The 16,379-nt window shown below is 44.4% G+C and overlaps 2 protein-coding genes across 7 annotated transcripts in view; one reads left to right on the top strand and one right to left on the bottom strand.

The window, feature by feature from the left end:
- grid1 (glutamate ionotropic receptor delta type subunit 1) overlaps positions 1–16,379 on the bottom strand; it is a 1,053,635-nt gene that overhangs the window by 831,094 nt on the left and 206,162 nt on the right. The gene's annotated exons all lie outside the window — the stretch shown is intronic.
- LOC134298023 (uncharacterized) lies at positions 6,282–11,598 on the top strand. Its single transcript, XM_062977391.1, has 2 exons — positions 6,282–8,047; positions 11,276–11,598. The coding sequence occupies exons 1-2, from the start codon at positions 6,500–6,502 to the stop codon at positions 11,315–11,317; spliced, it is 1,590 nt and encodes a 529-aa protein (XP_062833461.1). The 5' UTR covers positions 6,282–6,499; the 3' UTR covers positions 11,318–11,598.

A 16,379-nucleotide genomic window follows, 5' to 3' on the forward strand; every position in this document is an offset into this window, starting at 1 on the left:
AAAAAAAGGCTTTCTGGAAGTTATAGTAAAAGTAAAGGTTTCCCCTGATGTTAAGTCCAGTCGTGTCCGACTCTGGGGATTGGTGCTCATCTCCATTTCTAAGCCGAAGAGCCGACGTTGTCCGTAGACACTTCTAAGGGCATGTGGCCAGCATGACTGCATGGAATGCTGTTACCTTCCCGCTGGAGTGGTACCTATTGATCTACTCACATTTGCATGTTTTCGAACTGCTAGGTTGGCAGAAGCTGGAGCTAACAGCGGGCGTTCACTCCTCTCCCTGTATTTGAACCTAGGACCTTTCGGTCTGCAAGTTCAGCAGCTCAGTGCTTTAACACACTGAGCCACCGGAGGCACAGTTATAAGGTTTTTTTCATGTCAGAAGCGACTTGAGAAACTGTAAGTCCTTCTGGTGTAAGAGAATTGGCTATCTGCAAAGACATTGCTCAGGGGATGCCCAGATGTTTTACTATCCTATGGGAGGCTTCTCTCATTTCCCCACATGGGAAGCTGGAACTGATAGACAGGAGCTCACTCCACGCTCCCCGGATTCGAACCACCAACCTTTTGGTCAGCAGTTCTGCCGGCACAAGGGTTTAACTTGCGCTACTGGGGCTCCTTCGAGGTTAACAATGAGGTGTGATGAAAGGGAAAATAAGAAATATAAATTACAACCAGGGGGGAGAACATTTCTGAGAAGTCAATAAGCTTAAAAGAATGGGGACTGGAAAAGGGTACAGAAACTATGACATCCTTTGTGGATACAGTCACAGTAAGTATATAAATTCCCTGAACTTCTTTGTTTCCCACAGCTATTACAGAGCTATTATTTCATATTATTACACCTCTAAGTATGTAGCAGATTCGCTAATCAAAATTTATACCTTCCCTCTTTTCCCCAAATGCACAAGGCAATTTGCAATTAACACAACTAAAGTTTATTTCTTTAAAAAACAGTTTCATTCTACCAGAATAAACCAGAACTGCACAGTGCTCACTTCCACCTCTAAGGGTACCTGTTGTTTAACTTTTGTGCTAATTATCAAAACTCAAATTATAATTAATAGGTGGTAATTAAGATGCTACTAACTACAAACAATGATGAAGAAAGTCATGTACAATTAATATCCTACAAAACTCAGCATGATTTCAGTCCAGACCACGACACTTCACAGCCTAGCACTATCTTTATCTGTATGGCCTGTGTGACCATGTTTTTCGGGCTAAATAGCCAAAAAATAACACTGTTATCAAAAGATTCCCCTTAATATTCTCTTAGTGATGATTCTACTTCACTCCAGTCTCAGGACTAACCCCAACTCTCCATGACATTGGATGTCTCTTATATCTCTGAGCTGGGGTCTTTTTACCCATCTATGCAATCCTAGAATATGAAGTTTATATAAGTTCAACCTCAGCTCTAGTGATTAACCTGACTATGAACTTTAGGATTCAGTGAGATACCACTGTGGCAGTTAAACTAGAATCATTTCACAATAAATGCGTGAAAGGGTGCCAGTTCTCTGATTTAAACTCTCCTTCTGTTTTGCTGACAGCATAGATACTATATACCTTAAAATATATTTACCTCAGGTACAACCAATAAATAAATATGTTTGTATGTCAAAAGATTTACTTTCCATAGAAGTAGAAGTAAAATAGGAGGATTTTTCTGTGTACAGAAGCACATATTTTTAATCCAATCCCTCTTTTTACATTATGGTTTCTTGAATGAATATATTCCTCCCTAATGCAGCTTACAATGATATTCCTATCTAAAATCACTCAATCCATTTAAACTAAAACAATGTTAACTATTTTATCTAAGATGCACACCCTACAACAACTGCACTCCAATCGAATGCTACCAGCTGTCAACCCTGTTTTCAAATGCTCTCACTTAAACATTTAACCACTCACCATTCACTTCATAAACTTTGTCAACTCCAACTTTCTCTCTCTCCTACCAAACCACTTACCAAAAACAACTAGTACTGTATACTTAGATACACATTTACGACACAGCATAAAATATTACCTGAAGCCATCTATGACATACACATAACAATTGCAGAACATCACAAAAGAGAAATCACATGTATCCTCCATAGATAAAGTTTTCCCCTGACATTAAGTCTAGCCGGGTCCAGCTATGGAGGTTGGTGCTCATCTCCATTTCTAAGCCGAAGAGCCGGTGTTGTCCATAGACACCTTCAAGGTCATGTGGCCAGCATGACTGCATGGAGCGCCGTTACCTTCCCGCCGGAGCGGTACCTATTGATCTACTCACATTTGCATGTTTTTGAACTGCTAGGTTGGCAGAAGCTGGGGCTAACAGCGGGAGCTCACCCCACTCCCTGGATTCAAACCACTGACCTTTCGGTCAGCTTGTTCAATAACTCAGTGGTTTAACCTGCTGTGCCACTGGGGTTCCGTATCCTCCATATACTGCAGAATTTCAACTCAGCAAGCAGAACCAATAAGAAGGCATGCTGGGAATTATAGTTCAATACATTTGGAGAGCTATGCAAAAGGATCTTGTAACACCTTTGGGACTAACTGGTAACACAAGATGTTGTAAACTTAAGCTTACTTGTCAGATGCAAGCCCAGTCTTCATGTTTGTACATTAATCTCTGTGTGGTTTAAAATACAATCCATGCAACAAAATCACTTTGTGTTTTAATTCTGCATTATCTCAAAATATCCAGTTCTAAGTGTAATTAGACACCTCGTGCAACTGAGAGCTGCATTACAATATTCAACGAAAGTATCAGCCATTGAACAAACCAAGTTCTAATTAATATTACAATCTGGGTAATGTGGCTGAAATCCATTCCTAAATTTAAGTATCATATTCTTCCAGCAGTTCCTTGTCATAAGAATAAACGCTAGATAATATAATATAATGCACGAAGAACTGTGCTGTAGGCAAATCATTACACAACTTTGCTCTAAACAAATGAAAATCTAAAAGTCAAAGGAATTTTAAAAGTGACAGAAGCATTTTAACAGGAAATCCATGAACCCACATCTGCCACTGTTGGAAGCACATTCCAGTTCCCATGGATTGCTCACAAAGGACATCCCAATCTGAAGTAACAAATGGCAAAGTACCCTATTACAAATATTGCACCAATAAAAAGCATTTTATGCAACTCTTTTCACAGTTACAACTTAATGTGGTGATATATTAAAGCCAGCTGAATTTTCCGCCATATTATTATTCTGCATAATATACATTACCTCAATAAATATTTAAATTTATTAAATCATTTTTAATTGCTAATTTCTCCCCCACTGGCATATACTAACAGCATTCATTACCACTTCAGAAGAAGTCCATTCAGATTATGGTTAACCAGCAAAAAAACTCCCAAAGGGATAAGCATTGTACCGAAAGCCTTTTTTAAAAGCCGCATTATTTCATACAGAATGCAATCCAGGAACATTAAAATACAATCCTTTTTTACTGATTTAATAATACAATCAGAACAAGTGCAAATACAGTTTGTCTGAAGCCTCTTTTTTCTAGAACCAGTTCAAGGAATTCAATCTCTGTCTCAATCAGTATAATGACAACACTTATGAAAGTTCAGTTCTTATCTTGCAAATCATCTAATGTTTTACTTCTCCAATCAGTAAATAGTAATCCATTGGATTAGCATAACAATTTCAATGGTAAGTATATTCTCACTTTTGCCATGCTCCGTCTGGACTCTAACACATTATGCCAGGCATCACCCGGGAAAAATCAGGTTTCATCCTGGATCCACCTCTCATTGATTTAATACCTTGCATGTCTTATTTTCACATGGGAGGGAGAGTATTTAATAGCAAAAGATGGCAAAAAAATTGAACAGAGGTTCTCAACCTGTGGGTCCTCAGGTTTTTTGGCCTATAAAAGTGAAAATGTGTACGTGGCACAGGTGTCTGCTCACACAGACAGAGTCCAACCTCCACAAACAGGCCATAGTTCACACTGAGAAGGAGACACCCATGTCCCTCCCTCGAAGGACATTGCAGGTTAGAGAGAGTGCCATGAACATGTCCAAGAGCCAGGGCCAGTCCAACATGTAGGCCAATTACGCCCCTGCTTGGAGCGCATGGTCCCTGGGGGCACCATCAAGCCCCCCCCCCCCCCGGCGGGGACATCAGCTTGCTCGCCGGCAAACAGGAAGGCCTCACTCAGCGGTGAGCGAGCTCTCCAGGAAGGCCTAGTTCTTCTCAGGAGACTTTGGGAGACCTCGCGAGGTCTCCTGAGAAGAGCCTGGTCTTCCTCCTTCTGCCATTTGGCGAGCGATGGTCCCCGCTGCTGCCTCTGGGGACCATCGCTCGCCAAACAGCTGAACGAGGAAGGCCAGGCTCCAGGAAGGCCTAGCTGTTCTAGAGAGACCTCAAGAGGTTTCCCGAGGTCTCCTGAGAAGACCTAGGCCTTCCTGGATTTGGCCTTGCCTTCATACTGCCGTTTGGTGAATGATAGTTCCTGGCAGCAGTAGCGGAGGTGGCGGTGGCAGTGGTGGGGACCATCGCTCGCCAAACAGAAGAATGAGGAAGGCCAGGCTCCAGGAAGGCCAGGCTCTACTCGGGAGACCTCACGAGACTTCGCGAGACCTCGCGAGGTCTCCCCAGAACAGCTAGGCCTTCCTGGAGCCTGGCCTTCCTCATTTGGCCGTTCTCCAGCTCTCAGCCTCAGGTATTGGTTTGTGTGGGGGGGGTGCCAAATTCGGGGGGCGGGCGCCAAGATTTGGTTCACCTACCCCCCCAAATTACCTAGGGCTGCCTCTGCCAAGAGCCCTGCCAATCTCCTCCACAAACACCATACTGAAGTGAAGGCTTTCATTCAGGGACAATTTCTTCCTGGATTTTCTGTTTTTTCCTCCACCAAATATACCTCCCAGGATTCCTTTCTCTTTCCATTGGTGGTTTTTTTTTTTTTTAACGTGTCAGGAGCAACCGGAGTTGCTTCTGGAGTGAGAGAATTGGCCGTCTGCAAGGACGTTGCCCAGGGGATGCCCAGATGTTTTGATGTTTTACCATCCTTGTGAGAGGCTTCTCTCATGTCCCCGCATGGAGCTGGAGCTGATAGAGGGAGCTCATCCGCACTCTCCCCGGGTGGGATTCGAACCTGGCAGCTTTCAGGTCAGCAACCCAACCTTCAAATCCATTGGTGTTGAATTTGCATGACCCTGCCCACTGCCTAGATGCAACACAGCCAACTTTGCATACTGCCAGGGTTTGGGGGTGATTGACATTGGCATCAGGAAGTTATAGTTCACTCATATTCAGAGAAACCTGGCTGATGACGAATCTGGACCGAACTTGGTACACAGACCCAAGATGGCCAACTATGAATACTGGCAGAGTTTGGGGAAGACTGATCCACGTTTTTGGGAATTGTAGTTACCCCACATTCTTATGCATTTTCTAATGGGAGCATTCATAAAATACAAAAGCAAAGCAAAGTGTTACAAATTTACTGAACTAATATTACCTAACATCAAAAAACAAATAATGTCTTTTTCAAATAACACAGGCACCGCTGAGTCCCCAAGCTAGTAATGAATAAATAAAACTCTTAAAAGTAGCTGTTCCAATATGCATTTGAAAATACATTGTTTAGCATACTATTTCAAAAAGTATTGTTATCTGTGATTTTATATGAAAAAATTGGGCCAGCAAGAATCAAAGCCAGTGGATAATTAAGTTCTGACCTGCATATTAGTCTGAGAAGTACAGACCAAGTTGGTTTGTGTCAAAACTCAGAGAGATATAATTCTTAAGCAATCTCTTAGCTGGGCCTCTGTTGTGGTACAATGCTGCAGTTAATCCTACCAGCATGTACAGCTTCCATTCTAATGAGATGCATGCACATGCAAGCTTCAGAATTAAAAGAATAAACCAACAGTCACACACACATTGGATGAGTATGCATAGTAATGTAGATGCTACCATTTCCGTTATTATTACTGCTACTGAAAGAAGGGAGAGAATGCACAAGGGGAGCATATGAATGAATGGCTGAATATATTGCCTGCACTGTGAACAATGCATCTCTCTGAACACAAGCCTTGCTCAAGACATTTGTGATCTATTTATTGCAAGGGCTGCTACAGGAGAGGTCAAGGCAAAGTCATTCTTTTCTGTCTTGCAAGAATGTGCTCCAGGCGGTTTTTACATGTAAAAATAAAATAAAAAGGAAGGAAGAAGGAAATCTGATCTGTCCTAAGGGGGCAGTTGGCATGATAATCCAGTCTGAATCTTACTGTCAGGCTACCACACCTGTGTGTCAGAACCCTGCTACTAGAGCCTGGATGTGGCTCTGAGTTTCAGGGTCACTGACATTGATAAGACACCTGCGTCCCAGGACTCGGAGGAGAAACGGCTGATGGACTTGGCGGGGAATTTGCGCGGGGTTTTACTGAGCGGGAAGAGACTGTTCAAATGAGGGGGAGGGTATATAAAGGAGGGTTGGCCGGAGCCTCCCATTCTTGGCTTTTCTGATGTTCATGTTTCCTACAGTAAAAGTTTCTGGTGATATCACAGAGAGTCTTGTGTGTTCATTCAGGAGCGGCTGTGGTGAGCTGACACTAAGCCAAGAATACGGACACCATCCCGCTGTAGCGGTGAGGTGTAACATGCAAGTGGAGGATGAAGAGCTCTTGGGCGCCGGAGGAGGAAGGTCGGAAAGGGCCACTCCCGAGACGGACGCTGAGTTCCACCAGCTGGCGGCCCTGGCGTCATCCACCGCTTATGCCCAGCCAAATGGGGTAACCCAGAGGCGCGGAGTGGTGCGGGGAGATAGCACCGGAGGAGAGGAAGGTTCACCTTCCCCAGGCCCGCAAAAGATGGTGTTTCTGGAGGAGAGGATGTCGGCGATGGAGACCACCCTGGCAGTGATGTCGAGGGCGATGGAGCGCCTGGCGGTTTTGGCGGAGCCGGAGCGAGGAAGGGAACTCCGGGCTAGCTCAATGTGGGACGTGAGCATGGGAAGCAGCCAGGGCTTTGCAGACCTCCCAGCACCGAAGGGAAGGGAAATGCGAAAGGAGCCCGGCGCCCGGCCCAAGATCCAAACGAGCCTGACGCGGGTGGAGGAGAGTGACGACGAAGGGGAAAAGCCTCCGAGAATCCCGGCTACGCTCCCAACTGAGACCCTGGTGCCCCTGGCGAATGCCGGGCGTGGCACAGGACAAAGGGAAGCAGCAGCGGGGCCCACTGGCCCGCAAGGGGGCTTGCGACGGGCGGAGGATTGGGGATTGCCACCACAGGGACCCCTACCGAGACGAGAGGAACTAAGGATCGAGTTTGGGGGAGAGTCCTCTGAACTGGATTTTTTCCTGACCACGGTGAGGGGCTATATGGAGGACAATGCCCACACTTTTAGAACGGAATCCAGCCGGGTACGGGCCATTGGTGCAGTGTTGAAGAGGGGAGCGGCCAGCTGGTACGTTCAACTGCACGCGCGGCGCGACCCATGTCTGGGATCACTCCGACGCTTTATGGGGGCCCTGGAGACCCGTTTCCGAGATCCACTGGAGCAGATCCGGGCGAGGGAGGAGTTGAAGACCGTCTCCCAGGGGCAGAGGTCGGTATCTGAGTATGCGGAGGAGTTCCAATGCCTCGCTGAAAAGGTGCCGGAATGGTCTGCAGTGACAAAGATAGAACTCTTCAAAGAGGGGCTCAGGCGGGAGATCCTCTCCTGGGCGGTGCATCGTGATGAGCCCGACACACTGCGCGGATGGATTCAGCTGGCGGGGCGCATCGAGACATCGCTGGCCCAGGCGAGGAGGCACCGAGGAGGGCTACAGCAGCGGCCGCAGATGAAAGAGGGGAGCCGGAAGGAGGGATCAACCCCAGCCGGGAGGAGAACGGAGCCGACAGGGAACGTGAGCACCAGCAGGAGGGGCTGCTTCGTGTGCGGCCGTTTGGGCCACAGGGCTGCCGAGTGCTGGCAGAGAAAAGGGGAAGGCGGAGGCCCGCCCAAACCAAGAGCCGTGGCAGGGAAACGCGCCGAGGAAGAACCACCGATGAGGCACCACTCGGGGGGGTTGGTAAGTCAGGACAAAGCCATGATAGTGGTCCCCATTCAGCTGGAAAGTGGCAGCAAACAAGCAACCTGCAAAGCATTTGTGGATTGTGGATGTTCCAGGAACATCATCTCCCCTGAATTAGCCGAGGGATTGGGATGCGAAAGAACGAACCTAGAATCCCCAATAGCTTTTTCGCAGTTGGACGGATCCACAGCATCGGGATCATTAGCTAAGTACAGTGCCGAAGATGTAAAGTGTAAGATAGGGAGTTGGGAAGGAAAGGTGTCATTTGTGATATCACAAATAGCCAGCTATAATGTTATACTAGGCATGCCATGGCTGGGGCAGGCCAACCCGCAAATCAACTGGGAGGATAAGAGCATGATTTTCAGGATGAAGTTGGAAGGAGGGAGCCAGGAAGTGGAAAGGGAGCCGGGGAAAAGGGGGGAGGAAGACTCTATCAGGATAGCAGAACTGGCAGATAAATTACCCCCAGAGTATCGGGATTTTGTGGACGTATTTGATGAGAAGGAAGCAGACAGTTTCCCACCGAAGCGGAGAGTTGAAGTGAAGATAGAGCTAGTCCCAGGAGCAGAGCTTCCTAAGGCAAAAATATACCCAATGTCGGCTAGGGAAAAGGAGGAACTGAGAAAATACATTGATAAAAACCTAGCGAGGGGTTTCATAGAGCCTTCAAATTCCCCTCTAGGGGCGCCTGTGTTATTCAGGCGCAAAAAGGACCAAACGCTGAGGCTCTGCATTGACTACAGGGGCCTGAATGCAATCAGTTCTGGAAATAAATACCCCCTACCTTTAGTGAAGGACTTGATCGCCCAGTTATCGGAGGGACAGATATTCACTAAATTGGACTTAATTGAAGCGTACCATAAATTGCAGATTAAGCCAGAGGACAGGTGGAAGACGGCCTTCTCCTGTGCATTCGGATTATTCAATTATCGTGTGCTCCCTTTCGGTTTGTGCGGCGGAGGCGCCGCGTTCATGCAATTAATCAACGAAGTGTTGCATCCACTGTTGTACAAGGGAGTCTTTGTTTTCTTAGATGACATATTGTTAGTATCTCGGACTAAGGAGCAACACATAGAACTAGTCAGGGAAGTCCTGCAAAAGTTGAGAGAAGCAAAACTGTATGCGAAGCTTGCCAAGTGCGAGTTCAATAAAGACCAGATAGACTTTCTGGGGTATAGGATTTCCTCCCAGGGAGTGGCGATGGACCCTGCGAAGGTAGAAGACGTGAGGGGGTGGGAAGCCCCCAAAACACGGAAGCAGCTGCAATCCTTCCTAGGGTTCGCAAACTTCTATAGAACATTTATCAAGGACTTTGCGCGCCTCACTTTGCCATTAACGGATTTGTTAAAGACTAAAGGCAGGGGAGAAACAGCCAAAGTGAAGGCCCCAGGGGCCAAACTGACCTGGACAATAGAATGCCAGGAAGCTTTCGAAGCCCTTAAAAAGCGTTTTACTGAGGAGCCTGTCCTACAGCACCCTGATATGTCTAAAGCCTTTGTATTACATTGCGATGCGTCAGACCGGGCATATGGGGCAGTTCTGCTGCAGAAAGACGAGGGGGGGAACCTGAAGCCATGTGGCTATCTGTCAAAAAAGTTTAGCGATACAGAAAAAAACTGGCCGATTTGGGAGAGAGAAGCCTTAGCGATTCTAAAAGCACTAGAGTGCTGGAGACACTTCCTGGAAGGAAGTGGAACACCGTTTGAGGTGTGGACTGACCATAGAAATTTACAGTATCTAAGATCCCCTCGTAAACTATCAGCGAAGCAAATTAGATGGGCCCAATATTTCAGCCGTTTTGATTTCAGACTCAGATTCTTCCAGGGGAAACATAATATACTCGCTGACGCTCTCTCTCGAATGCCTCAGCACGGGGGAGGAATTCAGGAATCTGAAGGGAGTATTTTTCTTGATAAGCAATGGGGCCTGGCAGTACTTACTCGAGCACAAGCGGCCAAAGAAAACAAACGTACTGCCATTTCCACGGGGGGAGGAGAAATATGGGAGGAAGAGTTGAAGCGAGCGTATGGAATGGACAAATGGTTACAAACAAACAAAGAAAAGGGAGAATTGTGTGGGGATTTGGTGTTTGTAAATAAGAAATTGTATATTCCTGAATGTTTAAGACGAGAAATGTTAAGGAAGTACCATGATAACAAGGGTGCGGGTCATCTAGGCCCCACCAGGACTATTAAACTGTTGGCCAAACAATGCTGGTGGCCCGGAATGAGGAAAGACGCCAGGGGATACGTCACGCAGTGTGAATTATGTGCAGAGGGAAAAACACCACCGGGGAAGCCCCAGGGGCTATTGCAGAAGGTGGTGGAGCCCATGAGGCCATGGGAATGCGTAGCCATGGATTTTGTAGGCGAACTACCCCCCAGCAGAGGCCACAGATACATTTGGACAATATTGGACCTATTCTCAAAACAGGCACACTTTGTGGCTCTGCCAAAACTTCCTTCAGCTGAAAAACTTGCTGATTTGTATGTGAAGCATGTATATCGCCTACATGGGTGTCCCGACAAGATAATTAGTGACCGGGGAGTCCAATTTACTGCAAAATTTTGGGGAAAATTCTTACAGCTGTTAGGAGCAGAAAGGAACCTGAGCTCTGCCTTTCATCCCGCGACCAACGGGGGGGTCGAACGTACCCAACAGACACTGTGCCAATTCTTAAGGATGTACACCAATTATAGACAGGATGATTGGGCGGACCTTCTTCCGTTTGCTGAGATGGCTTTTAACGGGGCTGTACATTCGGCCACAGGTCGTGCCCCATTCGAAATAGTATACGGACAGGAGGTGGCACCTTTCCCCAGGCTACCCGAGTGGAAGGAAGGGGAGGGCCAGACCGACGAGGAATGGCCGGCCAAAATCAAGCAAGGGTGGCAAACCGTGGTAGAGGCATTGCGGGAAACACAAAAGAAGTACAAGCTCTTTGCGGATCGTAGGCGCCGAGAGGGGGACAAATTGGGCGAAGGAGATCTGGTTTGGCTGAGCACAAAAAACCTGAAATTGGGGTTCCCATCCAAGAAATTGGCTCCACGCTATATAGGGCCATTCAGGGTAGCAAAAAGAATAAACGAAGTGACCTATGAGCTGAGGCTACCAAAGGACCTAGGAAAGGTACACCCGGTATTCCATTGCAGCCTGTTAAAAAAGTATAAAGGAACTCTGGACAGCGGAGAACAATAGTTGTGTTTAATCTTTTCCTTCCAGGACGAAGGGGAGGAGGACGCCATGTCAGAACCCTGCTACTAGAGCCTGGATGTGGCTCTGAGTTTCAGGGTCACTGACATTGATAAGACACCTGCGTCCCAGGACTCGGAGGAGAAACGGCTGATGGACTTGGCGGGGAATTTGCGCGGGGTTTTACTGAGCGGGAAGAGACTGTTCAAATGAGGGGGAGGGTATATAAAGGAGGGTTGGCCGGAGCCTCCCATTCTTGGCTTTTCTGATGTTCATGTTTCCTACAGTAAAAGTTTCTGGTGATATCACAGAGAGTCTTGTGTGTTCATTCAGGAGCGGCTGTGGTGAGCTGACACCTGTGGATACTTTAGGTTCATGGACAAAATTTACCCAGAGTAACACACTCACAATGTTAAACTTAAAATCAGGAAGAAAGGAAGGAGGTGCAAATCAATAGTGATTATACTATTGAGGTGTTATTGAAAAATTGATCCCTCCTCTAATAATAACTATACATTTATAATATATTTTTAGAGCTTGGCTGGGTCTCAGACAAACTCAGCCCCAGCCCAGCCCCAGACATTCCTAGCAGGATTAATCTAATCATTTGTCAAGGCTAAAACTGGTTTGGAAGGAAACCACTCAGACCGAAGACAATGGCCATTCAAAGAAGACAATGTCCCCACATCTTTTATAGAGGTTTGCATTGACAAAACATTTCCAGAGCTTCTTCTATGTCTTGATTCAGGTTTGTGCTTTATTAATAAACAGATGGATTAGAAGACTCACATATATATTCAAAAACTGTGGTGTGACCATAGACATATTCCTGAGGGCCCAAAGAAAATTGATATAATATAGGTGCTTAGGAAACTGTTGAGAGGTTGAACATCCAGGAAGCCTGAACACCTTAATCTGATCAACTTTCCTTTGTGATTCTGAGCTGCAAAATTGACCTTTTCCTCACCTCCCAAACCCCACACTCTCAGCCTCAAGATAAATAAAAATAAAAAGATAAAATTCCCTTAACCCTGTCACCCCAAATAACACCGACACATACAGATATATATGAAATCATACACTTCTTTAACTAACAATAGAGACCCATCTCTTTCTCTCTACTGGGTCCACTGAGTGTCACTTCCTTTATTTTCTAATTTCTTCACTGTTGCAAAATTTTGCATAATCGAGCTCCAATATGTTACCATTCTGAGCCCTAGCTGTACAGTGGACCAGCGCAAGATCCATTAGACCCAAGGTTATCAAATATCATAACTTACATTATGTAGTGCTTATGTGACTTTGGACTATGTGGCTGTCTTGGGAAATAACACAGATTCTTCCAGTGGATCTGAGAGACTAGTTGTCAGCAACCCCTAGGACCCAGGACTCATCATGGACTTTGTTTACTCACTTTATGGATTTTCCAGTTTCTCAAGCCTCACTCTTTGTGTAGCTTCCAAAGTATATCAGTGCTAAATACCCATTATTTCCAGTCCATCTCCAGCATAATTGTTGTGAGTGTCCATCATGTGCAGGCACAATGGTTGTTGTTTGGCATGTATGACTGATAGATGCAACTTTGTGATTAAAGGGTTTGTTTGTTTTTATTAAAAAAAAACTCACCATAGGTAGAGTTTTTGAGATCTCATCATATGTTTCAAATCTAAGGAAGTTGTTGTATATGTAACAGGCAATCTCCGCACTCGCTACCTGTATGCAGAGGCACACAACCATTCTATGTAACTTGACCCTTAGAGGAGACAGAATAGCTTCAATCTGTAATTGTAATCAATGAACCAAAGAACTCCTTCCATTAAGGAAAGAAGCTCAAATATTAGACAAAAGTTATTTTTAACAGTTCCAGCTCTTTGCTACAGTCCCCATTGCACACTCTTCTTGTCCCAGAGTATCCTGTACATAAAAGGATGGGGAAAATGGGCAAAGCAGCCTACTCTCACACACTCCTTCTGCCAAGTCGTATTAGTCAGTACATGCAGCAAACTGATGCATCTCTGGGAAGCCTATTGACCTTGGCAAAATGAGGATAAAATATATGTCACTTGAAGCCAGTTATAAAGTTCAGGGCCAACCATATATTTAGCTACCTGAAGTAGCTATGCATGCCCTGGGCTATATTACAGTAGAGTCTTGCTTATCCAATGTAAACGGGCCGGCAGAACGTTGGATAAGCGAATATGTTGGATAATAAGGAGAGATTAAGGGAAAGCCTATTAAACATCAAATTACCTTATTATTTTACAAATTAAGCAACGAAACAACATGTTATACAACAAATTTGACAGAAAAAGTAGTTCAATACACAGTAATGCTATGTAGTAATTACTGTATTTACGAATTTAGCACCAAAATATCACAATGTATTGAAAACATTTACTACAAAAATGCATTGGATAATCCAGAACATTGGATAAGCGAGTGTTGGATAAGTGAGACTCTACTGTACTTCAGTATGGTAGTATGGACTGTTGGTTCAAATATCCACCAGAGAAAGGAGAAAGGAAAAAAAAGCCTCCTTGCACTCAGAAGAATAAGCTAGGCTGTATCTTTTCTTTCTTATGTGGAGATATTTAATGTATAATTAGTGTTGATTCAGTATTCAAAATCAGGCAGGCCTATAGCTGCTACCATTCTCACTAGGAGAGTCCGCAAGATTCCTCTGAAAGCATAAACTAGTATTTATTTATCCTGGCTACTGGCAATGCTGGAATGACCTCTCCTAAGAGGACATATTGATGCCTATATTGCTATATTGTTGTTGTTGTTGTTGTTGTTATTTGAAACACAACAAGATGAGTCCACAGCAGACACTCTGCTGGCTGCTGTATTGGATCACACGTCGGACACTTCCCAAGTGTCTAGGACTTTGTCATGTATTGGTGAATAATGTGTGCAGATCCCAGCAAGGTGGCCTTCTGTAGCTGGCAGCTGGTAATTTTGTCAGTGCCGATTGTGTTTAAGTGCAGGCCAAGGTCTTTAGGCACTGCACCCAGTGTGCCAATCACCACTGGGACCACCTTGATTGGTTTGTGCCAAAGTCTTTGTAATAATAATAATAATAATAATAATAATAATAATAATAATAATAATAATAATAATAATATCATCCCACCTGTTCTTATAGGATACAGGATAGTTGAAATACAGGATAGGGCACAGGATAGTTGAAATGAATCATATATTGGTGATTTATTGAAAACATGGTTGTTAATAAAAGCTTTTGGTGCCTAACAGGTTTAGCTAAGACTTACACATGTACCTGGTTTTAAATCATCTTTATGTTTTTTAATTGGTTTTAATCCATTTTCTTTAACTTCTTAAATTGCGTTCTACATTTTTAGCCTTCCAAAATCTTCTTTCACTGTTTGCATTGTTTTCAATCCATTGTTTTTTCTTTTACTTCATGTCACCTTGAAGTCTTTAGAGTGTGGGATATAAATATTTTAATAAATTAAAAATTAATAATAAATAATAATGCATTATGAATTTGTTCTTTGGAAAATGCAACAATCACTTTCCCAAAGACCCAGCTTAGCTCTCATACAAAGTGCAATGGAACCAGAAATTGAGTCATTTGTTAGAGAGTAACAAAGAAGATTAACAGCTAAAGAGGAATCTTAATATGGGAAGAATGAGAGTGTAGAGAAAGTGATTATCTAGTGAGTGGAGATTCTGCCTTTATTCTGCCTTGGTCAGACCACACCTGGAATACTGTGTCCAATTTTGGGCACCACAGTTGAAGGGAGATGTTGACAAGCTGGAAAGCGTCCAGAGGAGGGCGACTAAAATGATTAAGGGTCTGGAGAACAAGCCCTATGAGGAGCGGCTTAAAGAGCTGGGCATGTTTAGCCTGCAGAAGAGAAGGCTGAGAGGAGACATGATAGCCATGTACAAATATGTGAAGGGAAGTCATAGGGAAGAGGGAGCAAGCTTGTTTTCTGCTGCCCTGCAGACTAGGACACGGAACAATGGCTTCAAAATACAGGAAAGGAGATTCCACCTGAACATCAGGAAGAACTTCCTCACTGTGAGAGCTGTTCGACAGTGGAACTCTCTCCCCGGGGCTGTGGTGGAGGCTCCTTCCTTGGAGGCTTTTAAGCAGAGGCTGGATGGCCATCTGTCGGGGGTGCTTTGAATGCGATTTCCTGCTTCTTAGCAGGGGGTTGGACTAGATGGCCCATGTGGTCTCTTCCAACTCTACTATTCTATGATTCTATGATTCTATGATTCTATGATACAAATGGTTCATCTAAGTTCCTAGAATACTGACCTAAAGCTAAAGTATACATATTTATAAGGATAATTATCCAGTCATCTCTTCACACTCCATCTTTCTCTGCAATGTGACAGTCAGCATATACTGCACAAAGTTGCACATTAAAAAGTTAGCCACAGCAAAACATGGTATAACATTGAAATGAGCATCATGTGCCACACAAAATGTTTCCAAACTGCAACTTTCACTAATCCCCGCCATTGTCTCTTGTGGCTAGATTTTCTGAGAATAAAAGTACAATCTGTTGGAACTTAGTTCCTGGATACCAAAATCTGCTGCTGCTCAAGTCCCATTATATATAATGGCTTAATAAAATGTTGTTCCTTATATAAAATTGTAAAATCAAGCTTCACTTTTTGGAGATACATATTAGAGAGAGAACATTTTCAAGCTGAACAGTTTGAATCCCTACATAGAGAATACATGAATATACAGGGCCAACAAAAAGGAATGAATAACACTCCTTTGAAACATGACTGGTAATGTTTATATCCAGCTCTTCCGTCAATTGAGTGCACATGGCTCTCGATTTCATGGCCTGTCAAGTGACAATCCTGATTGGAATCCCTACATCACATTGGCTTGGTCTCCTAGAGGAATTCAGTTATGATTGTGTTATTCCCTCGCCTTTTTATTATAACAACAATGTGCAAAATAGAAAACTAACTGAGCATATTTATGGAAAAATTGTTGAATATCTGAATAAGCATGGAGATCTTTGGGATATCTTACTGGAGTGCTTTAATGGAGAAGCAGGGAGCTAGACTGTTTAATTGATGACCTCTGGAACAATAGATAGTATAATTAGAACAGGATGGATTCAACATTCGTATTTTC

Source organism: Anolis carolinensis, chromosome 3 (assembly GCF_035594765.1).
Source record: "Anolis carolinensis isolate JA03-04 chromosome 3, rAnoCar3.1.pri, whole genome shotgun sequence".
Classification (NCBI taxonomy): Eukaryota; Metazoa; Chordata; class Lepidosauria; order Squamata; family Dactyloidae; genus Anolis; species Anolis carolinensis.

Bases quoted from the DNA above. Each gene is read 5' to 3' on its own strand.
- LOC134298023 (XM_062977391.1), top strand. From the start codon at position 6,500: ATGTTCATGTTTCCTACAGTAAAAGTTTCTGGTGATATCACAGAGAGT. The intron at 8,048-11,275 runs GTAAGTCAGGAC...TTTTCCTTCCAG, and splicing joins GGCACCACTCGGGGGGGTTG to GACGAAGGGGAGGAGGACGC.